Source organism: Anarrhichthys ocellatus, unplaced genomic scaffold, assembly GCF_004355925.1.
Source record: "Anarrhichthys ocellatus isolate YVR2014 unplaced genomic scaffold, GSC_Weel_1.0 scaffold20, whole genome shotgun sequence".
NCBI lineage: Eukaryota > Metazoa > Chordata > Actinopteri > Perciformes > Anarhichadidae > Anarrhichthys > Anarrhichthys ocellatus.
The window spans coordinates 986,380-1,014,214 of record NW_022280050.1 but is presented as its reverse complement, the minus strand read 5'-3'; the positions used below and the strand labels follow the sequence as shown (position 1 = coordinate 1,014,214).

At 41.2% G+C, this 27,835-nt stretch overlaps 1 protein-coding gene across 6 annotated transcripts in view; it reads right to left on the bottom strand.

Annotated features, from left to right (window-relative positions):
- Positions 1 to 27,835, bottom strand: part of lrp1bb (low density lipoprotein receptor-related protein 1Bb) — a 225,048-nt gene that overhangs the window by 142,351 nt on the left and 54,862 nt on the right. For 4 of the 6 annotated variants that reach the window (XM_031858263.1, XM_031858266.1, XM_031858267.1 and 1 more), the window contains exons 2-3: positions 19,490 to 19,612; positions 4,540 to 4,677 (exon numbers count right to left, since the gene is read on the bottom strand). In XM_031858263.1, coding sequence (XP_031714123.1) covers positions 4,540 to 4,677; positions 19,490 to 19,612 — 261 coding nt within the window. The remainder of the gene's footprint in view (positions 1 to 4,539; positions 4,678 to 19,489; positions 19,613 to 27,835) is intronic. The other 2 variants (XM_031858265.1, XM_031858269.1) reach the window with 2 other exon arrangements.

Here is a 27,835-nt window from a genome sequence, read left to right as displayed (position 1 = left end):
CCTACAGTCACTATTTGAATTGCATCAAATGAAGCTTAACGTTCTCACAGTCTCTCTCTATGTATTACATAATCACCTAGCTGAAGATGGTTCAACTGTTTCACCATGGAACCCATACATGGCATACGGTCACACATGACGTTAGTTCGGGACCGTATTTTTGATCCCAAGCTACTCTATAATTGGGCAGTCTGCGTTCGAGGGGCGGGACTTAGTGAAGGGTCAGTTATCATGCAAAAACTAAGATTATAACTGCTGCTGTGGAACTGAATAGTGAATGAAGTGTTCAGCAAAATATCATTGGGTTTTCATTATTACCATATGTAATGTCCTGTACTATATATAGTCAAGGTTGTATTGCTGACATTCACTGAGGCAGCAGTGTGACAGCGTTGAGTTGGCTTCAATCTATCAAAGATCTTTCACTGCTGTCACTGAGTCATGATACAGTCTCCAGCAGAGCTCCTGAACAGTTTGACAAAAAGCAGAATGAAAATGATTTTATCATCATGTTTTGTTCCCACAACAAAAACTGCTGCTCTTTTTTGAGTCTGCTGCTTTCATTGGTAAAGATAAAGTGGTGACTGTGCGAACCAGTATGATGAAGTGAAAACATTGAGTAAACAGTTTGAACAAACACGGATTGAGCCTGGCATCAGAGTTTAGCTTTCATTTTCAAGCATTAGGTTGACAAAGTCTCCAAATTCAGTTTCCACGCAGCTCCATGTCGTTCCTTTTATTCACCATGTACATTTGGAAGATATTTGTTTATGACCACTTTCTGACCTTAGCAGAACATATGGAGTCTGAAGCTGGATTGTATTCATTTAAGTCTTCCTTAAGCCAAGCAGGAGAGACTTCAGAGATCCCACGGCACAGCCACGAGCATGTGATTAAGAATGAGCAAGTTTCCTGAAGGTGAACGAAGAGAGTTTGGTGGTTTTCCATCTGGGCACCTTCATATCAAGGCCTCTCGGGATGTTCAGCATGTATATTCATAAGAGGTGGGCAGGAACGGGGGGGGGGGGGGGGGGGAGGAAAGTTTTGTTAGAGACCCAGCTGGTTGCCTAAAACTTCGCTTTGGTGACCTCAATTTCTCCTGCTTCCAAATGAGTTTGGTCTGTCCGTGTGGGACCAAGCATACTGCACAGTATGTGTCCCCGAGCGAAGGAGCAGAAGGTCGGAGCCACACAAACGGGAATTAGTATAATGTTCATCTTTAACATTAAATTTACATTTTGTGTAGAAAGACAACAAATTTGTATTTTCTACAAGGCTAATGTATTTTTTAAGAAAGAATCAATCTTATTCTAATGCTTTAGACATTAGACACAATCTGCAGCTTTGCATTAAGGGGCGGATTGTTAGCATTCAGGTCACATATTCTTTCACATCAGATACAGCGGTGCCTTACCTATTCCATGACAAGGGATGTGTAAAAACGCCATCAGGCTGACATGAAAAGTGCATGTCTGCAGTTTACAAGGTTAAGGCTGTGTGGAACTCACAGCGGTATCACAAAAGGCCAGACAATGAAGATGAGGCCGTTATAAGTAGACAAATCTGTGAAAAACAAGGTATATTTATCGTATATGGTCTACACAAGGCCAGAGCAAGGTTATTTAACAGGGTCGATCAAGAGACAGTATGGAACATGGATGGAAATTATGGAAAGAGAACACAAAAGCAGATGTGAATTATGGCAGCCATAAAGCCACAAAGAGCATGGTTAAACATCTAAAATTTGTGAACGGCACATAATGAGCAAATAATACTATTTTTGGGGCAAGAGGAAAAGGCGGGAATAATCTGGTTTGTTCAAATTTATATATCAGTTCAAGTCAGAAGATGCATGATTTACTAAAATGCCTCACCACTTCATGGTCTTACATGTACATTTTGATTTATAGACGTTTGAGTGCATCCACATCTATTAAAACTAAAAAAAACATTTACCCAAATTACATTGGAAATCTTTAAAAAGTGTATTTATATTTAATATTTGCACAGCTTTTGCAGCACAAATATCAAATTAATGTTGGGTTGCTTTATGATGAATACTTCAGCAAAACAAAAAGTTGTCCTTACTGTGAAAGAAAGTACGAAATGGATGAATAGGTAATTCAAGTGTGGCATTTAACTCGTCGCAGAAAGGAAAAATTATTTTACAGCTTCAGTTTCTCTTGCGAAAAGGCCAAAAAATATGCAGCATACAGATCCTTTTACAAAAGCGTGAAAAGAGCAAAAGCCGTCTGGTAGCTCGTATATTTCTAAATGGAATATCAAATAACCAAATATTAAGTGGGAGATTATGATATACATTTCTGATTAACTATATTATGTGACGACCCTCTCTGCCCTGTCTGCCCTGTTGTCTGGTTGGCAGAGGGTCGTCAGGCAGAATGGAAACACCTGAGGCCATTAACAACACTGGCCCTGTGTGCCGGTGCACCCTGAATTAAAAACCCTCTGGGTTCTCAGTGGGTCGCTCTCTTCTTCCTGAGTCACCCGTTTTGGTTTTGGTTTTGGTTTGATTGTACGCTATACAACATTGCATACACACTCTCCACGCACACACACACTTACACTGTGGACATTAGTAACTTCACATGTCACTGTTCGTTTATGTTTTGTCTTTTATGTTACTTTAAAATTAATAAATAACTTGTTAATTAAACTGCTTCGTTGAACGCATCTCCCTTTTTTGTCATGGCCGTTCAGCCCGGTTTGTGATAATTATTATAATTTGAACATATTAAAATGTAGTTCTAAAAAATGAAGTTCTAAAAAACACAATATATTTTATTATTTAATTTTACTCTCCAATCTTTGAGGTATCCAAATATGGGTGGCTTGTAATTTAAGAAGGTAGGGATTTTTCTGTACTCGGCTCTTCTTTGTTAACTTTTGAGTTGCAAGTTGCACCGAATTACATTTGGAGTTTTTTTTCGAAGCCTTGTGCTGTTGCTTCGTCCCTAAAATGGAAAAACATTCATAGGAACAGAATTCAATTAAAACATCTTTGTCTGACCTTTCTATCTACATTTCTTGTACTTTCTGTAAAAGACTGTGGCTAATATAGAAACCCTTTAGTGCTCCCAGTAAGACAAAGAAAGGTGAGGCTTAGTGCTATCATTTTTTAATTGTATGCTAGAACTATATGAGAGTAGTGTCTAATTGGTTACCATTTGGGGGATCTGTAATAGCGAGAGTCATTTACAATTTGCAAGCAGTATAAATGTGTTATCACTATGGCTACTTAGTACTGCTGTATGTGTGAAGGACTTTCATCTCATGTACATATATAGAGTTGAATGAGTTGGCTGGTATAGCAGCTGATAATTTAGATATTAATCTCCTGGTCCTTCCAGCATCAGTGGGTGAAGTGACATTGTGTGGACACACTTTAGCAGTGTGGCAGGTGGAACGTGAGATATCTCAGCCTGCAGAAACTGCCTGCGCGTTCTACCTCGGCTGACTTGAGCAATTCTCGCAGGTGGGGTTTTGCGTTGTAATTAAACCTGACATGACATGAACACAGAACTTGAACCAGGCTTTCAGAGCTTCTATCCTGCTTAGTTGGATGAGCAGACCTTACGGTATTAACCCTTAAAACCGTTTGGTATAGCTCAGGAGCAATTCAGCAGATTTTGGAAAGTAGCAAGAACATGGTTTAATCAATCTTGCTTCAATTCTATTCTCTGGTCCAAGGAATTCTACCAATTAAATCCTTCAATGCAAGCAGTATTGTATAGGGAGTGAGACGTTGGAGGACGAGCTTCCTGTTCCATCTTGGACTCTTCACTGCTGTGAATCGGAGGATGTGTCATCGCACCTAGCACTCACACAGAGTCTTACAGGTCAAAAAAGGTCGTGGTCTCTGCCAGACAGGGAGCTACCGTTGTGCGAAGACAGTTGCAATCATAAAGCTAACGCCACCGTATCACAGAAGCCAGGTGTCTGGAGCAGCTTGGTATAGTTGCTAAGAATGAGAGCAACAGCCAGCCTTGTGTACAAACACAACACCTGGTGCTACTGTCCTGCTGAGTCTCTTGGCTGCTCTGACAGGAAGGATGATGAGAATTCTCCTTGGCGAACAGTTTTACCACAACAGTTAGAAAGTGCCAGCTCATGGCATCATTTACCGAATTAGCAAATCATCAACCATCATGCATTGAGAGCTGGATGTGTTTCCAAAGATAGATGCATTAAGCAGTGTGTATCTAAGCGAAAGCGAAAAGAGTCCCTGAACTCCGATAATCAAAGAGAAAAAAAAACTTCAGCTCAAATTTACTTGATTAAAGTTTGGAATAATAATTCTCTATTAACAGGGAATAAAAGTGGAGCGTTTTCCACAGCTATATATTTTACAAATGTCGTGCTGATTTAATGTGCAAAATAAATTCCACAATCTTAATAATCCAAATAAAATGTGCGTGACCTGATTAATTAACAGGATAATGAGAGAAGTTATTAATTTATGCATGCTAAACCCAAGGCAAAAAGGAATCGGGTTGTGAGAGCATCCTTAACTCTTACCTCGACAGTGGACTCCTTCATCGAAGCCATCCTCACAGTCTCTGGCCCCATTGCAGAGTTTATTGAAATGAATACATTTTTTTGTCCCGATGCACTGTATGTGATTGAGGGGACATCTGATCACCACCTCCTGCGCACCTAAAGAAGACAAACAACAAAGTGTAAAACAAACCTGTTTATCCATTTATTTCAACATGAATCATAAATACACCGTATCAGTTCCCTGCAAAGCTAAATGTGCTTTAACAATGTTTTTTTTTCCAGCATATGGAGTAGCAGTTACAGTGGGCGACCATATGTGGACCACATTTGCACATTTCATTGTCATTATCGTTTGAGAAGGCAGTTGAAAAAAAAAATGCTGGAGGAAATTTGTTTGCCAGCAAAAACTACAAAGTGCTGATACTTCAAGACCCCTTTTAAAAGGAGCGGGCGAACCCATGCATATGCAAATGTATTTATATTTCACATAGCATTGTTCTTTACACACAACAGATGTTTGCCACACTGCTTTGCAGACGCACTTGGTGAAGTCCCATAACAAACTGCCCGGCTCTCCCTGCCAGCCGGGCAGAGCAGCTGTTTAAGGATTCATGAGGCACATAGGTGACCCCTCATTCATGTGGCAGCCACAGGAGCACATAAAACACAGCTGACCAGTGCACCAGCACTGTAAATGTGTCACATCTCCACCTCAACGACATTGATATCAATTACCAATGTGCGGCTGCAGCCACTTAATGGGAAGGTTTATCACCCATGCGATGGGGTCCGTCCCAATCCCCAGAGTCGCCCCCCCCAGGAACTCACACCCACGCGCACTTGGACCATCTTGCCTGGGCAGTTACTTATTCACAGCATCCATTTTTACTTTGTAAGGTAAGAGATGCAGCAATTAATGTGGCCGTTACAAAGAGGGCTGTCATCTCCTGCTGATTTACAGAATGGATACGTAGAAGTAGTTGTGAGTGTGTATTGACACAATAATGACTCATATTAGTTTCTCCTCCAAAAGCATTTTTACTGCTTTAAAAGTGCCGCGAGAGAGGCTTCTTCTTTAATGAGTATTTCTTGGCCATCTCTTCGAGACCCAGTGATTCACACCATTTCTGAGCCATATTTAGGTAAGTCAAATATCAGTGGCCTTGTCTGTGTTCATATTTCATACATGAGCAAATTGGCAGCCTCATCTGCTTCGATCCAACATGTCTTTGAAGCACTCTTTTCATTTGATGACTGTGCTCCTTTCAGCCATTTCGTACAAAACAATTGTAATCTAGATAATACAATTCATAAGAAAATAAATAGTGTTGTTATGTATATAAATATATAAAGGGTTATAAAAGGTTCACTTGCTTTCTAAATGAGTGTTACTCCATAATCAGAAAATAAATAATAAATGAGGAATCCATCTTCAACACATCATCAATGGCCTTGGAAATGTTAAGTGTGTACAGCGTATTATTTACACACTTGATTTGTATGTCGTTGTTCATTTTATAAAACTGAAAAGGAAAAAAAAAACTACATTTTTAAACTGTTGACATTTCACACCTCACATATTTGGAATGGAACTCAATACATGGTGGGTCCTTGTGTTTAACTGACAAAACATACATAGGAAACTTTTACTCACTGCACTTAAACAAAAACACTTAAAATTCCACCCAGTGCCACAGAATAGTCCATTTGGTAAATGTGCTATTTAACACAAAGCTGTAAGGGTCTCTGACAACGTAACAGCGTTGTCAGCCTCTCCCCTTGCTATCTCGCCACATGGGTTCTAATCTAATGTGATAAGGGTGGTGCATGAATATTCAGCGGCTCTGATCTGTCATGCAGGGGTACACAGATGGTCTCTCAACAGCTGAGGTATTCAGAATTTCTCTGTCTATTCCCAGACTACTGTAGTTCGTTGGATGATCGCACAAAGTCGTATAAATGGGGTAGTATACCGCGCCACCCTCTAGTGAATCGAGCTTCTCTCCCCTTAGATTCCAAAATTGAAGGTGCTGAATGACGCTTTAACCCAACATCCTGTGTGCAAACCCACAAAGGAGGGTTTTTTTTTTTTTTGGTTGATTAGAGTGGCATTTCAGGTTGAGATTAGAACCATGCCAGAAATGACCAAACATCATGACCTGAATGGAATGATGCCTGGCCGTGGTGGAGATAGAAAAAGCCAGAATTGCGAGGCTTTGTATCTTTCATCGTCATCAGCCTTCAGTGCTCCCAACGGGGGGGAGGAGGGAGAGCCAGGATGAGAACCCACTATGGAGGGAGCTGAGCCAGCAAACTCTTGCCCATCTCAGCAGACCTCATCCGGGATGTCCAGATAGATACGTATGTGCGGATGAATATGTCCAGCTCTTCTGCCGTTAAAGTAGCCGGACGGATATCCCTGCTATCTTCAACACGAAGCTCCGTGAAGGCCTCGGCTCGTCGCCACAGCTCCTCTGTGGGCCAGAGAGCTATCTGCGGGGTAAACGACAGCCCAAAGCAGACGGTGCCGGGGCAGGTATCGCAGCTGGCATGAAGGTCCGTAAGGAAGGATGTAGCCGACAGGCAGCCGGTACACAAAAGGTTACTGCTAGATGTCCCCATCTTCTTAACTCCTTCACTTGTTGAGGAAGAAAAAAATGGAGCAGAACTACAGTTGCACTGCAGTTATTTGTCGTAGTTGAATATGTTTGCACCCTGTGCAGGCAAATAGGGCCAAAATAAGGTGTACCATGGATGTGTAGAGGTTTCAGATAATATACTGTCGCATATACTATCATTGTTAAATTCAGAGGAAGCATAAATGTGCACTAAGTTAATGGAGTCACATTATCAGAGGCAAACTAATGCAGGTTTGCTCATATTGAGGAACCATGGGGCCATGTTTTGAAGTCAGAGAAATGTCTTTGCTCAGTGCCCCTTTCTGCTGTGTTTGCTTCACGACAGAGACATAGATAGATGGATAGATAGATATGGAGTTAGATAAAAACATGTAAACTGTTGGTCCCTGTTGTATTAGGCAATTCCTGATGTGTAAATCTCCAATCACTTTAGATGGAAACTGCAAGGTTCCAGTAATGATTGATGAATGAATAATGTCCAGAGATGAAATGGGCAAGCACACTTCAATACCAGTTCAATCATAACACTGTGAGTGGAAGAAAAAAAAATGATACCGTGATATGCTTATTCAGGTAAAGCAAGAAACATTCAAGTTCATCATCAATATTTATTAACGCCTTATTACATTCCCATCTAGTCTAAATACTGCACATATTACTGGCACTGTTGCAAGAAAACCCATATTTGTGTTGTAATTGCACTGAATATGTGTTTCATACATTAAACATCATTTTCAGCAAATAACTCTAAGAAACGATTTAGATTTTAGATTGCAGGATGTAATTGAAAACCATGCTGCTATATGTCTACTCTGAGAATTTAATGAGGCGGAATCAGCTGGGTAAACCTAATACCTCTATTAAATGTCAAAAGAGAGACTTCTAGAGGGGAATTTCAGCTGTTCGGCATGTTCATTATGATAATCATGTTAATCTGAACCACTGCCAGTTTGTGCGGGATAATGACTTCCTAAAAGAAAAATCACCTAACAGCAGAAGAAGCTTCATGAACTTCTACGTACAGGGATTCATCATATCCCTAAGAAATAACAATTTCCTTTTCTTAATTTACGGTTTAAATTAATGATCAAAGTAGCATCCCCAATGCCCGAGCTGAGGCAACGGAAACGTAGACTTCCCACAGCGCCTTTACAACTGCGGTCATTCCCACAACTACAGTGACATTAGTTGTATGCACTCTCATTATTATTATTCTATAAATCACTAATCTAATCATAAATGTGATGACAGTGTAAGATCATTGGAGGGAATCTGAACCTAAGCCAAAATGTCAGATACGGCAGAGACAGCAATAGCTTTCACTCGCTGCACTACTTTGCCTGTAGGCCAGTAACGTCCAACAGTTTTGACATGTTGCCGCAGTGCTGAAAATACTACATGCGCATCTGTGTTGAGATGAGCTTGTAATTCTCAGCTCTACAAGCACCGATGCACAACGAGACTTGGGACAAACAATGCGTTGAGTAGGACTGTCTCGCACTGACCGTGAGACAACAACGCAACATGTCCATTTTCTCACGTAATGAAAAACAAATTTACAAATTTGCAACGCGCCGCAAAAAGAGGACACGCACAGACAAGACAGAGCAGCACAGCACAACATCATTATTGTGTAATCAAATAATTCTTATTGGTCATATGACCTTACTTAAGAAGTTCTAATTTGATAGAACACGTTGTGTATAATAGGTTTGCAGAGAGGCAGAATTAATTTCTGCTCAAAATGTTCCTATGACCGTTTAAAATGTGAGGTAGCCTAGTTTTACTGCACATTACTGGCCAGCTTTTGGAGGGTTTTTGGGATGGAACGTCATGTGGCACAGCCTCCACGCGGCTGCACAAACAAACAAATGGCGTGAAAGGTGATAGGGAGAAGGTGTGTGGCGTGGATTAGAATTGGGCTGCATGTCTGTGTGGCGTGGTGCTCCTCTCCTGGCTTCCTCCTGGCTTCCATCAAGCTTATAACTGTGCAGTAGATCAACCTTGGTTCTTTCGTTGTTGCAACCACGGTGGATGTTTGTCGTTCTTGGACGCGATCAGAGTAATTTTCTTCGTGCCGTTTGATTTATTTGAACGTACCTTCTATCTTTGTGGCTTTTTTTTTGTCTTTTGTGTTCATTACCCACGGCTGTTGTTGTTTTCAGGCTTATTAAAGCTTGAGGATGTTTGGGTTATAAAATGTCACGGCTTCGTGATGTTGTGGGTTAATTTGAATAACTGATGGAAAGCGATGATATATATTTATAACTTCCATGAAACAGCTCTGCTGTCGAGCCACTTTCCTCGTATCTCAGCTTGAGTCGAGTACCTGGGCTGTTTGTACCCGCTACTCTTGGTTCATATCTCCAAGGCAAACAATCCTTGGACAAATTCTGGATATGTGGTGGCACACTACTTATCTTGCTGCTGTCATGAACAGAGTGCATCAACCCAAATATGTGGAGCTGACTTCCATGGCAACACAGTGAACCACATTTCAGTGGGCCACATTTTGACAATTAAAAAACTAAAACTCTGCTTATCAAGCTCCGCCATTAAAAGGCACAGTGGCCCAAATATGGAGGGATATTTAAAAGAAGTATTTTCCGATGTGACCTTTACATTCTTGCCATTTGAAATTATGTACTCAGCCAAAAGAGCTTATTTTGCTGTATTTATCTGACCCCAGACAAAACCTTTCCACAAGCTGGAACCTCTAAGGACTGAGACTTTTCACAGACAGAGAAAAAAAAAAACTAACTGTATGACCACGGGTTTGTATGTTGTGATTGTCAATACATTTAGAAAAAGGTGTGGATGCCATAACCTAATGACTATGTATCGACAGGACAATGAGCAATCATTTAACTGACTAATCACACGGAGCTGCTGAAAAGCAGCCAATGGCACAGTACGAACTGGACAACTCTCAGGTGGGGAAAATGCGTGTGCCTTTGCATGTTTGTGGATACACATGGTCAGCATTTGGTGATGCTCTGCAGCAGCCATCTACAGTTCTTGTTTGTTTCGGCAGCTTGACACCTTCCGTCTGGTCTTCTGCACACAAAACACATGCTAATTTGGACTAAGGCCAGACTGACAATCAAGAACCTTCCAGTGTGCCTTGCCTGTATGTTAAGGATCACTGTGTTTCTGTATTGTACTGCATTGGCTTCGTGTCCCACACAGTGTTGACCAGTGTCATCATAAATGTTAATACCCTTAATCACCCTTAAAGGCTAAAAGTCAGATTCATTTCAAATCCAACTTGCGAGCAGTGTTGGTCAAGTCACTTGATGTAAACAATTGCCCGTTATCAATTATGTATTGGAAAGTTAATGACGTCACTAATAACTGAACAGTAGTAGGTACTGTAGTTTTGTTCCTCTGCAGCCTTCCAACACCTTAAGAGCTTAAAAGGCATGTCTGGTGAGATTACCAGATCATGATTTGTTTGACTTGTTCAATATATTCATACAAGACGGTTATAAGTGAATGTACCAATGTGTTATTGTATAATGTCAGATTTGCATTGTATGTGCATTCCATCATAAAGACAGCATTCAAGGTTACTCTACTAATATTGAGGAAATAACCGATTATCCTTTTCCTCCTGATGTGAAACCTTAAATTGTAGTGCCCTTCCATTGCATTAACATTAATAAATGAGTGATTTGCCCCTGCATAATACATCATATCACTCAAACCATAGAAATGCAAATCAATATTATTTGCTACATGTCATACACACTGTTTGCAGTAAATGAGGGCAAAATCATGAGAGCACTATGCAAAGACTCGTAATTTATTGTGTGCAGTAGCTTATTATTTGCTGTAAATTATGCGCAGTATTCAATCAAATCTATATGAAAGAGAGGAGGAATCTCACATCTGTTCAGTAGAATGAAGCCGGGTGTTGGCATCCTTGACATCCTGGCTCTACTGTATAATAAAGAATCAATACATCAGTCCACAGAGACAAATGATCAGCCTCGGGACAATGTAGGAAAGCTTTACTTCAGAAACACAAAAAAACACCAGCAAAAAAGGCCAATTTATCAGTATTTGGAAAACAACGACATAATTAGTCAACAGAGATACTTTTGTGACCAACCATTATGCAAATGTGCTAATCTAATTGTTCTGGGTCCAGCTTCGAATGAATAATGCATACAGTATATTGCAGTGAGAGGCTGAAACCAATATTCCCAGAGAATGATGATGTCATTAGAAGGATAATTTACAGTGCTGTGTTTAATTCTGGCATTCTTTTATTAACAAAAACATAAATAGACAATTGTCATGAAGTCATCGAAATGAAAGCAGCACTAGGGAGCAGGTGAACAAGTTTCAAATGCAATATTGACATATTATTACACACTAGTTGCCATTTACGTCAAAGGTTCATTGGTCTTGTAACTCTGTTTTGGTCTCTAACATCTCCTGAGGGAAGTATTTGGCTCCTTAACCGCTGAATGCTCCGCTCTATTTACAAGTTAGCTGCTAACTCGATCTCTCTGCTGTGTGGTGCTGAAACGAAGCATACGGCTGAGGGGGAGCTGCATAGTTGGATGATACTTCTCTGTTGGTTTGACACTGTGCAGGACCCCTTAGATATCTGATCTGATTGGGACAGTAGAACGAGCAGCAATTGTGTATGTGGATGACAAAGCGAACTCGCCATATGTCTTTTCAAATCAAATGGAGGAGCTCTCATGTCCATTGGCCCTGGATTCCTTCATTTAGCTACAATAGTTTCAGTAAAAAGCCTTGAACTTTGCCTTTGTTTATATTTTACACTACGTAATGAGTCTCAGGGCTGGTATGCCGGACTATGGTGTAAATCAATTGATTATAAGCGAGTAAATAAGTCCTGTTTTTGGGGCTTGAAGGCATCTTTAATGAGGACCATGGTCAGAGTGTACTACACGCAGCAATTGGGAGGGCATGTATTTTTCCTCTGGCACTAACCCAGATCCCTAGAAATAATCATTGGTCTATGACCATGTTTATAGAGTAGCTATGAAAGAAGGCATTTCGCTATCAATAGACTAACCATTAGTTATGATTAATAAATAAATAAAAGGCCATTAAGATTCCAGTCGTGGCTACTGTAGAACTGTGAGATGCACGGCTCTCATCACAGTGATGTTTCAGGCTATTATTGTCATTGGGTGCTGTGGTAAATATGTGTCACTGTGTTTGCTCTTAAAGTTAATGCCCAAATGGTTGCGATGCTTTATTTTCTGCTGCAGCAGCGGGGAGATAATGTCAACTTTAGTACTTGAATGTCGCACCGGGTCTGTGACGGCAAGTACGTCAAGTTTTTAAAAATATGCTCTTTTTTTCTTTGGTTCTTCAGGTGACATGCTGGTACGCTGTCCTTTTATAATACTCTTACTAGGATGATGTACAAGAGGGAGAATGTGTCAGTGCAGTTTAAATGTTGAGATGGGAGGCTGTGAGAGCAAAGACAAAGCCCTGATGTGCTCCTCCCAGTGCATCACTTGTGACTCGGATGAGACGTGGCAGCGTTGCGCGATTGTCACCAGGCAACGGAAAATCGTTCTCACACGAAAGGTTTCGCCAAAGACAAAATGTTCAAACATTCAGAAATGTGTTAAACTGCAGAAGCAGAGCAATGCAGCGAGCAAATGACTGAATATAAGTAGATTACATGTTAAGGGCAAAGAGGATGACTTTTCTTTTATATAACTATCACATTTTGACAGAAGACAGACTCGTAGAGACTTAAAAATGTATACACACTGCCTTCATGGTAAGGAATGTTTCCAAGCACACAGACACACGAGCACACGCGATATTTGTTGTGTCTGTTCCCCGTCTACTGAAACAACTGTCAGACAGATGGCACAAGCCTGAGGAAGTGTACATAAGTTCTGTTCCAAATGTAGAGAGGAAGAGGGAGAGAACCAGTAAATTAAATGTCTTATTGTAAAGCCTCTTGCTGCAAAAAAAACAACAAAAAAAACAGCCTATTACGTTGCCTGCAAGCAAGATACACGTGTGGCAGGTTAAACAGGTTGATAGCAAAGGACAATCTGGTGCATTTGATCTTAAATCAGGCGTCAGACTTAAACACGATATCCAATTACACTGCACATTAAATGCGGTAGAGTGGGATGATAACATAGCCTGCGAGCTTTCTAATAACTTTGACAGAAGATGGCAATGTGAAATCAGAATCATGCAAATGGAATAGTGTCATATAGACTTTGAAAGAGTCTTGTACTTTCAGTGAATAATTCCCCCCCCCCCCCAAATATGTGATAATAATGGCATGTTTTGGGTTTCCTTGTTTTTGATGAGTCAACAGAAGGGTTGTGTGTCAGCAGGGAGGGAGAGACGGCGAGGAGCGAAAATAACCGTTACATAATGCAAAGGGCCCTGTCCTTCAGCTCAATAGCAAGGTGCTACGCTACATTACCCCCTAAACCTCCATCCCACTGGCGCCAATTCTCATGGGAACCCGACACATGTGTGATACATCTATTTCAATATGGGACTTGCCAGATAAAATACCCCGCAGGATTTTGATATGCAGTCTGAAATACAGCAACTATCGTCACTTCGGCTTCATCACAGACATACAGAACAAACGCTATCTGCACTCCTAAAGCAGCGTTTCCAGAAGGGCTTTGTCATTGACTTCCAAATGTTTAAATGGCAATTTGAGTTCAACTTCTAAGAAATGTACTCCACAATCAGGATTGGGTTTAGTGATCCGAGTATATTTAGAGGAATCTGGCTGTGATTGTAAAAAGGTCTGAATGTATCTACATCCAGAGACAAACGAACATAAAGCTGTGACATACCAACCTCTATCACCAGACAAGAGAATCAATACTGGACAATTCTTTAAAACCTGAAATCAACGTTTTTTACATGACAACTGTACATGACATCAAAGGCGTGGTTAAAGTTAGGGAATATCATTTTTATGTCAACTCTAAGATTAAGGTATGATGATGATAAGGTAACTGAAATACTTTGTTTAGGTTACAGTTAAAGTCCGATGCGGTACAACCCCACCCAGACTTCCAAACACTAACTGTTTCACTATTTATAGGGCACACTGCAACCAAATATATTGTACTGGACAATATGTCCTAAAATCTAAATCATGATTACGTGTCACATTTACTTCTTCAGTAAGTCATTTTTTTGTCATATTAGCTACATAAAAAAAACACTTTAACGCTGCAGTGCTATACCGTTTGTTTGTTTTTAGCTATTTGGGGGCAGCAAAACTGGCTAAAACACAACATTGGCTTATGGTTACTTAATACGTTTGTTATAGCGAACATGTGAGCAAACTTTTCAAGCATGCAGAATCAGCAAACATGGAGCAAGGTAGCGTTCAGGGACAGGAAAACACATAAGATGCATAAAAACAGTGTCAGGAAACCAAAAATATATTGAGTGGCATACCCATGAGATAAACATGCTGCACCCCTGTGTTGAGCCTTACTGCATATTTTCAAACTCTCTGTAGGATACTGATGAACTCAGTGTAGAGAATCTGTGGATTTTAGAGGAAGGCACGCTGAGACATGCCCTCTACAAAGGGGAATAAGTGCAAGAACCCCAGAGAGAGCCGTCTTTGAACAGTTCTCATCCCCCGGTGCCTCGAGGACACCGAGATCAACATCGGTGTTGATTGGGTCGGGCCGAGCTACAGCCACAAAACACAGCTTCTGTGACCGTGTTTTTGAAGTCATCCACTGACCCCTTTTATTGTCTTTTCCTCTGGGAGAGACAATTCAATCAAATGATTCACTGGTCTCCACGTCCAGCAGATTCACAAAGCTCCTCATGGCAGCACTACTGAGACGAGCCAAAAGTCCATGAAATCCCTTCCTGTATGATTCATGAAGGATTTAAGTTCTAAGACAGTGTCTGCAAGCATGTGGCATCAATGCAGGGAAGAGGGCTGCATGCCGCAAGAATTGAACTGGAGGAGATATTTACAGAAAGTGAATTATGGCTGTCCCACTTTATCTCAAATGCACAGCAAACAGCAGATCTGTATGTCCCCAAACACACCCTGACATTCAGACGTCCTTGTAAGTATGATGCACAAACTAAAGAATATGATCCGAGGCAATTTTGCAATCTTCCCACTTTAACCGTCACCACGAAAGATGCTGCGTGAGAAAGTGTTTGCTTGAACGCGCACGATTGGAGAATTGCCATTCTTGCTGGGTTTTCTTTGGACATCCCGGGATAACAGTCGTCAGCTGTCCAGTCCCGTGAGGCCCGCCGCTGAACGGATCAACCGGTGCCTACCCACAGGCCTTGAAGATGCAGTGATTACATCTCCCTGACTGAGCCAGTGCAGGGAATGGGGACGCCATCAGAGGCACCAACATGTTTTTTTTTTATTTCTAGACAGGAGTACTGTTAATACCTTACCTTTTTCTTAACATAATACATTTCTCTGAAATCAAAGTACTGATTGCTTTTGTTTTAATCCTCTATGGCTTTGCTCAGTGCATACGATCCGATATAAAGGACCTTTTTTTCACAGGTTATTGCAGCCGTGGCTATCACTCAAGAAGGCAGAATACATTCAAATCACGCCTCCTGTTTGCAGGGCAAAGCTGATCTAATTCCCCTTTCTATCAATATATAATCCATGATAATGAGCTGTGCCAAATTCCTTAGATGAATATGCAAGGTATTCTTTCTGCAGGCACTGTAAATAAAATGGAGCCAACATTCATCGCAGGGAAAATGAATTGCCTTCTGGAGATTATATGACTTGGCCCGAAGCAACCGTGTAGAGTTTATATTATATCTATTATATTTAAAGCAGGTATCACCAATGGAGAGTGACAGATCAAAAGGTGACGGAGAAACCAATCAGAGAGGATATCAGAAATCTGCTGGGAATATTTAAAGGGATAGTACTCCATCAATTTGTTATTTTATTTCCATGAAGTTGGGGGACTTGTGAAAAGCAAAAAAAAAAATTTGAATGGTCAGATTTAATGCAGGAGAGGCTGATACATCCTGACTTTTAGTCCCTAATGTGGGTCAAACTCCAGAAACACTTCACATTTCTTGTAATACAACTGGATAGTGCGTTCCATCCTACCTCCTAAATTCCCACTTCTTTCAAAGCTCATAGCTCCAGTTTATAATTCAGGCACAAGCCCAAGCTAAGAATACTCTGATGATATCTTCAAACAGTTTCCACAGGCGGAGTAGAACTCCTCACGACAAATAAAGAGAAGTATGTGTAAAATCGGTGGAGTGTTGCTTTAAAAAAAAAAAAAAGCTTGTGCTCCTCCGAACACTCCGAGACAGTCTTTCATTGGAAAACAATATGGCACACTTCAGAATCACAAGAGAAAAAAACGAAGCATTCAATAAGAGAAGCACATGATATTAAAGGTGAACCGATATACGTGGCTATCCGTAAAACCTTCAGCAACACAAAGAACTCATGGGAAAAGATGCAACAGACGTCGGCACAAAATCTACTTTTGCTTTTTAAGTCTTAAGGAAAGACAATCCATCTCTCCATCTCTCTTCTCCTGACTCATATCTGAGACCTAGGTATAGCCACACCTACCATTAGGTGTATATGATTACAGCCAAAAAATAGCTTTATCTTGGTGAGGCAAAAATATATTGTACATTCTAAATTGACATGTAAATATCTTATGTCCCTGTGCTGTTCAGCACAAACAAAAACTCCCGTAATCCAGTTCAAACAATGTAATTACCACAGAGATACATATGTTTTTTGTTTTGTGGAACCTAAAGGCTCAATTTAGCATAATCATAAGCATTAGTGTGTAGATGTATGATTACATAACACACATTTCGCTTACAGTAGGTCCATGTTTGTTATTGAGTTTCATTTTAGATTTTTATCATAGAAATGTGTCTCAAAGATAAAATCAAGAATGCACTCCTCTAGCAAGCTCAGTTTGTGGCCCTTTGTATTTCTCAAACACTTTGCATACAGCCTTGGCCACAGAGTTGTGATGCCTTAGCTCAACATGCACTGAGCCTTGGAAACTCTCTCAACAAGCCACCTCTCTATTCTTACACTACAGAGCATGCATGCAGCTGTGAACAGTGTAACAGCAGGGGACAGTCATTATATAGTTTTGACGTAAGCAGTGAGTGTTCCATTTTTTTTTCTGCACCAAGCATTGCCTACTTAACACATGAACTCTTGCAAAGGGCACTAATAATTATTGTGCGATGCGGTCAATGTATGCACAGATGTCACTGCCAGAACTATAAAGTCCTAGTCACAGCTAATAACTCACATGGATGAGGAACCTGGAGAGAATGTTAATAATTTGGTTTTGAAGTCCTTTTATGTCTGTGATAGACTGTGTGACAGTCTCATTGGGATTTACAAAGGCTAATCCAGCTCATAATGACGTGAAATTACTGCTCCGTGTATCCATTAAAGAAAATCTACGTCCCAGATGTGTGTAAATAATACCCGAGAGCATGCGTGCGTCTGCCTGTTCTGATGTGAAGGACAAATGAAGGTTTACATGACTGCAGTCGGAACCTGCCAAGCACATTTTTCACAGCATAATACATCACTTCCACTTGCTCGCGGAATAACACAGCCCTCCCAATAAAACCACCTTTTCAAACAGACTTACAATCTTCTGCGTAGCTGCTTTTTTTTGCTGTCCTGCCCTTGGAGGTAAGTAGCAGTCGGATTCAAATCAAAAATTCAAAAGAGTCAAAAAGGCCCGTACAAAACACCATGGCAGCATGCCCTTAGAACCAAAATGCCCGTCACACTTTCTGCTGCTCAACTATAATATAAGTTCCCAATTGCTGGATCAAGTGCTGGAGTTTATACGTGTGAGCCCAGCAGTCAGCGTGGTGTTATGTCATAGACACGCCGTCCATCGCAGTTTTGAGCTAAATTCGATCAGTTCAATGCACCTGAAAGGAGGCACACCCCATTTTGCTGCACTGAAAAAAAATGTTATGATCTGTAAAAACAAACTTGACGGGAAAATATGCACACCTATGCTGAAACTCTGACCCATGTGTACGCACGTTATGGAGACAGGGGACAATGGCGACGGAGATGGTGAGTTGGTGAATTGAAGCCAGTTTGTAGAAATGAAATGAGGCATCATGAATGTTGCCTCTCTTACTCATTTTATCTCATATTGCACGTTACTTATAAATCTACTTTATCATAAGCATTCAAACATAACAGCATTGTTATTTGTGCTTGAGCTAGTGAGACATAACTATTACATGAGCACAATGCAATGGTAAAATATATATATAAACAAACTCAAATATCAAATCAAATTGTGCTGAATATTTCATCAGCGCTGTCTCACCTCCCCTCATCACATTCACAAAACAAAGCCTGCGCCTACTGATTGTGTAAATTATCAAAGTCTGCAAATAAATCCGCTGACAGCTCTCGCACATTAATTACACTCTATATCATCCGTATGAGCCCTAATCATATCGCCGGCCAAGTTCACCACAGCAAAAGTTAAATGAATAAATAAATTGTGTTAACCTATCAAGCTTCCATTTTCAAATGATATCCAGGGAGGGTGATGCACTGATTGACACCATCACTTTGGCAAGGTGTGAAGCAATCAAGTCTGATTGATGTAAACATATAAATACTGTGCTGACACCCACGTGCGTAATGCCGCATGATGGATGCACTGGCATTGTGAGGATTACGCGGATGGAAGAATTAGGAGGGAAAGAGTGTTCAGGGATCACCTCATCCACAAGCACATCGATTCGTGTGTCAAAAAAATGAGTTTTCTTGGTCTCCGTAGTTGATCAGCGGGCTGATTTCTTTTCAAACACTCACGAGGTGCTTTGCATCGACCATGTAGGGTTAAATATGGGCGGACATTTTCAAGTTGATTTGGGATTTATAAAAGAAAATTGGGGCACTGGCAGGCGTATGCAAGGTTTAATAAATCTGAATATTTGTTGATGTACATACTTCCTCATTTGGAAATACACACATACTTAGTGTGGATCCTATAAGGCCTGTTGTTTAAATGAGCCCCCAGCTGATTGTATAAGGTGCTTCCAGAGCAACATTTGAGTAAAAACACAACATCAGTGACTTGCTGAACACCTTGTGAAAGAGAGATTGTCATTGAATGGTTAATGAGGGGGGGGTGGGTTCATACTGGAACACCACTCAAAGCATGTTCACATGAGTGCTTACGCTACAAAAGTGACACTTGCTGACGAATGAGGTGACGTGGCAGAGTTCCATGTGACAGTTCTGCATTAGAGAGTAATGGATTGAATGAGTGACTTACAAGTTTTGTCAGTTTCGTCTGAGTCGTCGGGGCAGTCGGGCTCGCCGTCGCAGAGCCACGCCTCGGGGACGCAGGTCTCCTGGTCGTGACAGTGGAACTCCCCGACGTCACACAAGATGGCTTCTGGGTGGCATGAGGAGAGGGGTGGAGAAAGAGACAGAGAAGATGTGGCATGAGGTGATGACGGTGAACTGGGTTGATCACACGTTTCACCAGAAAACATGCGCACTCGAACATGAGTGTGAGTGGAGAGGAAGTGGCTTCGCTTTAACTTCCTTAAAAAGCACATTCAGTAAATGGATTGGGTGAGGAGGCATTGATGAAAGAAAAGTGACAACTATTATATAATCAATGGAAGCATGAATCTGAATGACACCAGCCAATGCTTTTCAAGCTGCTGCAGCTCGGTGTATGTTTTTAAAAAGCTGACAATCAAAATAAAAAGAGTACTGTTTGTCCTTTTTGTCAGTGGTATGTCTTTTGCAAACCGCAATTCTTTGTCAGAACAGGACGCAAATACATTTTCTTCTCCACAAGATTAAAATGTTACAAGAATAGGCAGACATAGATGCGGCCGAGACATTGTGATTTTGACAGCCGCTCTTCCTCTAACAAAGACATGACGTCCTCTGCGCCTCGGCAAACTATTACAAAGCGGTTTGGCAAGTTTGTTCTTATCTTTTTGCCTCCTTGGTGTTGTGCTTTCATTGATGCCGGGACTGGGGGAGTTCAGTGAAAGCCCAGTCAACTAAAAAGTCATCATAGCCTTTCAATATGGCAAGCATCCGTCACAGTGTTGACATGTTTCCCTGCCGGTAGCTGTCAGAGACTCGGCTCGATCATTCTGCGAAATGACACCAGCTTTTGCTAAAAGATTTGACGGCACAATGTGACCCTCCGCTGCTTCTTCTCTGTGACGAGCAAAAGCGGTAATTTGTTTCTGGGCTTAACCCGCAGACAATCAGACCACGGCTCTAACTCCCCCCTCCGCACTCGCTCTCTCTATCTCCATCGTTTTTTTCCCAGTGTGTTCCTAACCCATTAGTGGTGGGAGTGGAGCAAGTGGGAGATCAGGTCTGCAGCGTTTAAACAGTGAGAGTGATAATTCAACGCACCGCTGCTCCCTGCCCCGGCACCCTCCAGCAAATTCACTACCCAGGGACAAATCTGAAAAGGTCAAACATCTCATCCATTCTGCCTCTCCTATTCCCACTGATGCAATATATCTGAAATCTTACAATTTAAATAGAGGTCTCTTTTGAAATATTCAAAGCCCTCTCCTTTTACTTTAGTTTTAAAAAAAGGGGGGGGATTCTTAAAATTGCACACCAAAGCCAAAGGAAAAAAATAAGAATTAAATGCATGTGATGTTGAGCGGGGAAAGGGGTATCTCAAGGTAGCCCAATAACAAATGAGGAATATGCTCACGATCATTATGTTTGCTTCTAAACAGCGGAACAGCAACAACACAGTGAATGGATCTTGCCAAATATTTCTCAAAAACACTGTTCATAATAGCACGGACTATTTTCATGCTAAGCCAAGATACTTGGCTGCAGACAAAGATGCTTCACTTTAACCATCATCAAGCGACACAATAGTTTGATCTTCATCAAAACAAGCTGGTAGTTCAGCCTAAACACCGGCACTTTCTAAAGAAGCGTAACGTCGTCTGAAGCACATACCAAATTAACTGCACGTGAGCTGAATGTGTTGACTAGATTATTTACATTTCCTCTCAACAAAATAAGCGAGGCATCAATAAAAGGCATGCTGTGCTCGAGGTTGGCTCGGCTCGCTGAAGACTCAAAAGGGATATCTCCCAAGCCTTTAAAGCTGAATTGATTTCCATTGAAAAGCAGAGGGTCTGGTGGCAGGAGGACCATTTCCTCAGCTAGGGAAGGAAGCCATGAAAGAAACTGCCCCTGGACCTCGGAGCAGCCAGTTACCTATTGATGTTCTACCTCCTTTCATGCCACTTCACCTTGAAAAGCTAAAGGGCCAAATATGAGGCAACCAAATGACCTCTTATGTCAATTCATCTTTCCCTGCTGCTGCTCCAAACACTCTCCTTGACACGGGCTGCATTGTCGCTGCAGCTGTAGGGGGGACAAAAAAACACAACTGAAGGAAAGTAACTGCTCCATTATTCTCTTGTCTCTCTTCCGTATACCTGCTGTGTTTGCATGAGAAAGAGACATCATGGTGCAGTATTGCACAGCATTGTCTAATGTACTGATAATTCTATACAAACATCAAATGAGTGGCAGTGGCAGCAAAGAGAGAAAAACAAAAAGGCAGCAGCCGCCTTCTGTGAGTGAGGGAAAAAAAAAAACTGGTACCATTACCATAACAGTGGGAAATACACAGTGGCACTCAGCCGGGCACATTATCATGAGCTTCATTCCTGACACCCAACAGCCACCACTGGCACAACATTGTGGCTCATTAGCGCCATTGAGCCTTTGAAATGTGCCAGATTTTTTAGAGGTACAAAGAGGTATTTGGAGGCGGGGGGAACAGGGAAGACGCTTTGCAAACCTGCTGAAGGAGGACCAGCCAGCACTTCTTGCAGCACATATTTTTGATCAAGTTTGTTTCGCTTGAGATGAGCTATGAATTCGGCGGTGTTAACCCAATTACTCAACACATCCGTTGTACTGCAACACGAGCACAGCAAAATCATCATCTTGCATTTTGCTATATAGCAGCCACTCTCCTATTTTCTCAGTCCTATTAAACTCTGAATTACATGAGCGCTCAGGTCTTCATTTATCTTTCTAAACAATGTTATATTCCAATGAGGTAAGCTACAAACCACTACGGCATTACAAATCCCGTGAATTGCATCAGACAAACAGTTCACAATATGGTACAGTGGATAAGTCGTAAGCCACAGGCCTACTCAAACAAAACCTGTGTTAAAAAAGCAGCAGTGTACAGCTCAAAGTGGCGAATTAAACGTGAGCGGTGTTGAAGAGCTGAGAAAAAGCAGATCTGGGAATATTCCTCACGCAGTAAGGCCTATCTTACAGCTGCAGGTTGAGAAGGAGCCGCTTCTTGAAGAAGCTATTTGCAGCTCGTCTAACTTGCTCGGCTCCGGAAAGCTGTGTGTGCACTTGTCGGGGCGTTGATAGTCCATTACACCTATGTTCACAGCTAGCTTTCAGAGAGCGCAAGGTCAACCAACAACCAATCTTCTGAGAAAATTATGGTTACATATACCTGGGGGAAAAAAAAACATTGAACAGACGTACTCTCACACACAAAAGGTAATCTAACTCTTAAAACGGGAGTCAAAATATTTTAAAACAATTGAAGTCCAGCTACAATTATGTGTGTGGGTGTGTCTCAAATAATGGTTGTGGTGTGTGTGTGTGTGTGTGTGTGCACTCTCTCTTTTTCACACACACACACACACACACACTACATACAAAATCACCACCAGCAGCTTGCTGGCTAGCTAGCACGGTTAGCTTAGCTTAACACAAAGACTGGAAGCAGAGGAAAACAATCCAGAATGGCTCCGTCTGAGCCTGATACACATTTTCTCATCTAAATCATGGCTAAATCATGGCAACACAACAAATAAGCGTACTTCCTAAAATGAAGTCAAACTATTTAAAGACAGAAATATGGATTATTTTATTGACTATAGCCTCAGTAGAAACCAGGAGGAATACTCTGCTCAAAGATACATGGATTGGGTAACATAAATCAAACCTGCAGGTTAAAATACATGACATATAAATGCTTCACGAGTTATTGAGGCCACGTGTATTGGGGCGCAAAAATTAAAATGTACTTGGAGAGTACACACACACACACACACACACACTAGAAGCCCTATCAATCCATGCACATGCACATAGATTAGTGATTTTAAACCCTCACACACTATCAGAGCAGACTTAGTGTGCTGGCCAGCTGCAGGTCATATATGCATTATGGATGAGCATAATGGCTGTCAGCCAAACTAAGCAGGTTATTAAGTATAACAACAGTATAATGCAGTCTCTCCCTTAATCTTCATATATTTAATCTGCCACAAGACGCAATGTAGTGCCGTGCATCCCAATGACGCCTAATACCTGGATAATGAATCTTTATTACGCCCGTATCTCCAGAAGTGACATGTGCCATGTGGTATTTAGACTTAAATGCCATCGCCGTCAGGTCTGATCAGAATACGAAGACTAGAGAGAGAACCGTGACTCTGCTGACTGATGAACGATTTGGGAATGTCACAGGACTTCTGGATGCATGCCCACAGCTCTATCTATATGCACGTCAGTTGTGCTGCACTCCAACATCCCCCCCCCCTTCTAGATACCAGAAGAACTTTGAAAAACATTCTTAGAGATCACTTAGTCATGGCGCGATAACGAGCTGCGTTCGAGAAAAAAGGGAGAGGGAGAAAATAATGATGTGCTGAAAGCGGGTAGTAATTGTGTTCATGGAACCCGAGGTGTAACTGCCTCTGGGAAATGCCAGTTCATACCTGAGGCCATCCCCCCCCATGGCAACGCTGAACAACTCTGCATTCTAGCCATGAAATGGGTAAGAAATCAATGCCGTAAGACTTTGGGGTCTTCATTAGATGCTGCCTGACCTACACCACAGAGCGAGGTCACTTTTATTTTCTCTACAACAGCAGGAGCATGTCAACAAATTATTAAAGGGGAGCACCTTATGAAAAGTTTCTGAAGACAAAAGTAGAATGGCCTCCTGCTCCTTGGCATAAATCCCTGCACCAGTAAACAATGAATGATTCATAAGACTAATCTTAAACTGTATGTTCATCACTGCCCGTTTAGACTACATGCAAGGATTTTAAAAATCATTTTGAGTGCTCTTGAGCCGAGCTTGTCCACACACCTGATCTGATTAAGGTGTCGGGTTTGATGCGTAGCTCTTAATTGGATCAGATGAAGAGGTCTGCAGCAAAAACAGGCAGGACAAGTGGGTCTTGAGGACCCGGGCTAATAAGACAGTGCTATTGAGGATATTTCAGAAGTAATCACCAGGTGGATTCGCACTTTGCTGGCACAAAAAGGCAGTGAGAAGTATCCTTATGAAATGTTATAACTTTTAAAAAGGATCACTTTCGTTATTTTCACCCCGGCCCTGATATTCTTAGCATTTGCAATTACAATTGTCCAAAAATTGTAACACTACAATTCAAGTGCAGCTGCTTAAAAATCACATACATGAGAAATTCCACAATGCGATCAAAGCCCATGTTGTAGACACGGAAACATTCATACTGCAGTTAAACGTGTTTAAATAGCAACGTTTCCACTAAGACTGTCCTTTTTGATGCTTATTGCACATTACTCAAAACCATCTTGTTTACCCTGCTGGCTGCCGTCGCCCGGCTCTTCTGAAGAACAGCACGTAAGTACCTGTGAGTGACAGCATTTTACTTGGTCTGCTTTTTGGTACACTACGCCAACATCTGAACTCTTATAGCTCTATAAATGTATACATTTATGATGGGCCACTAGAACCCTTGAAGGTGTGTTAATTCAAGATTTGGGGAGTTTTAAGGCAGCGTGTGGGCAGCCATAAATGTTTATGACTCATCAAAGTTACCAAGAAATTGTAGTAAACCTGCTGCTTGGGGCCACAGTGTTTACACATAACTGAATCTGGGTAAATAGGATGAACCTACGGTACCTCATTTGTGCAAATGCGTTATGATTGAGGCTGATAAGAGCATTCAAGTGAGTTGTAATGTATACTGTAAGAAGTCAGTCCACGCATTTTTGAAGGGCCCTGAGCTGTTCACCGGTTTCAATGTCGCCTACATATGTGAATGTAATTTGCATGAGAATGTGTCATTATACTGCCAATAATAGAAAAGTAAATCTCCCTCAGCCTCCCCCTCCCCCTTCCCTGGCCCCCTTTCCATGCTCCATCCAAGGTCACCTAATCACTGTGTTTTTTTGCAAAGACCTCTATCTTAACCAGCAGCAGTCCGAGGGATTTATGGCTCACTCCATGTCATGATTACCAATCAGGTAGAGTAATAGCTGCTTAAGCAGATGAGGGGTTTTGCCATCACTGAGGGGTGAAGTGCCAGTCAAGGTTTCCACCGAGTTTGTCCAATGCCGGCTGATACTCTGTGGGTCATGCGAGTGCCTTGGCTGTAGCTTCCAGATCAAACAGCATTATCGAAGTGGAGGGAGAGAGTTGTTATGGTGAGGGATCACATCCGACATGGCCCCCCCACTGTACCACTGCAGACACCAAGGGAGCTGTCCATCATCGGACAACTCCACATCCATACACATCCACGTCGGAACCTCAAAATGAATTAACTCATGGCAACCTCAAATGGTAAAAATAAGTTTAAAACGAAGTTCTCTCTCAGAAACAGAAAGCACATTTCAGCCGCATTGGTTAAAATGAAATAACTATGGTAAAAGAAAATTTAACAGAATAAACATACACTTACTAAATTACCCCCCTGATTAAAGATCATTTGTTAAATTGGAAAATTGGAAATAAGAACATTGTGGCACTGACCGGAATACATCTAATGGTTTCTAGAACATAATTAAAGTCTAATGAGGGAATAAAATAAGGAATGGGTGCTTTATTAGAGGGAGATCTCCCAAATCCTAAAATCAAGTATGCTCTCCCACATGATTACTGGTTTAAAAAAAACACACTAATTACCACAGGACAAAACAGTAAAAAAAATGTATGTTCTCCCCTTTGCATTGACTGAAGTTGATTTTTATCGAGTATAAATATTTCATTTTTAATGCTGCAGGCCTATACTCGTTTACATCTGCATGAGCCTATTCACTAGAAGTAATTAAGGAGCTAAAACATAAGGGATAAATGGCTGAATGGGACTGACAGAAGGATTTTATTTAAGCCTGATTTACCCTCCAGTAAATTTTACTATTTGCTGAGTCCATATTTTTTAAATGCAAGCTGTCTACGAATGTAAAATGTAAGGTATTGAATGAAGATTAACTAGCCAAAATGCAATAGTCCAAAATCAGCAAACGGCACTTTGATGTAACTGTCTATATGGTGTAATAGACCACTTGGCTTTGCTAATGTGACATTTCTGTCTCATTGCCTGCCACCAAACCATGGAAGCATGTGATCGAGATGGACTTGCCCTTTATTTAAGTTTTTCCACTTTACTCCTCAGTGAATTCTGCAAAGTTGCACAGCTGGAAGTCAGTTTACGCAGATCTGATTAGCTTCGTTCCATTAGAAAAGGGGAAACATGTCTCTTCTAATGTGCCTCACAACACAAGCCAGCCTCAGCCATGATAGCAGTGTGACTGTTTAAACTGTGATATGAACCGAGAACTGTAATGTAGTAAATGCCGTCTAGGAATTAGCAAAATAATATATATATATATGGTATCTTGAGATATGTAGACTGTAATCCCCTCTAACAGATGCTGGAGTTTACTCAAAAACTATCTATTAATTGTAAAAAAAATGTATAAAAAACCACAGTAAAGAGCAGTGGCGATTGGCTAGCCAGTGGAGAACATTCACTGAGACTTGTGTGCATGACCGGCTATGAACTCCACTTTATCTTTACAAAGCAAATAGTTGTTTGGTGCTATATAAAGCTTTGTATTTGGGATGTAGCGCCTTCGGGGTGTAATACACTCTAAAAAAATAATTGAATTGTGGTAACTAGCCTAGTAAAGTGTGCCTTATTGCCCAGGGTTGCTTTTGCAGTATTGGATAAACACTTAACAGTTATAGCTTATTAAGAGCCACATACTATATTTGTTTAGAAGGTTCGCCCTGTATGGTCTGTGACATTCTGTACTTTCTGCCCTTGTACTTGGATGAATGCAAGAGTCTACAAAAAACACATTCAACCGGTCTCATTAAAGACTCAGGAAGCTCTAAACTGTTTTGACTGCAGTTGTTTGCGTAATACCGCTGCTATCTGTAGCACCATCAACACAAGGAATCGATATGAAAAATGATGTCCAGGACTCGTTTTATTACTATTGGGTCACAAGAGCCCCTGTGACAAGGTATTTGACTCAAAACAAAGTGTTAATTCAGTCTGACTGTATAAATTCCATAAAGCAAGTGCAGTAACTACACGGTGAATATGAAATCAATTTGAATCTATTAATTTTCTTATTCTGATTTACCTGATTTTCTGGTTAAAATATTGGCTTGTTTCCAACCTTTATAGTTGTCGTACCTCCTCGGCCTTTTTCTTAAGCAACGTTTTAGATCCAAGCAATGACGATGTAGAGTACATATTTAGAGAAATTCCATCCTTGGCACTCCTGAGATATCGCGTTCACAAGAATGGTACGGACGGTGTGCAACCCGAAAATA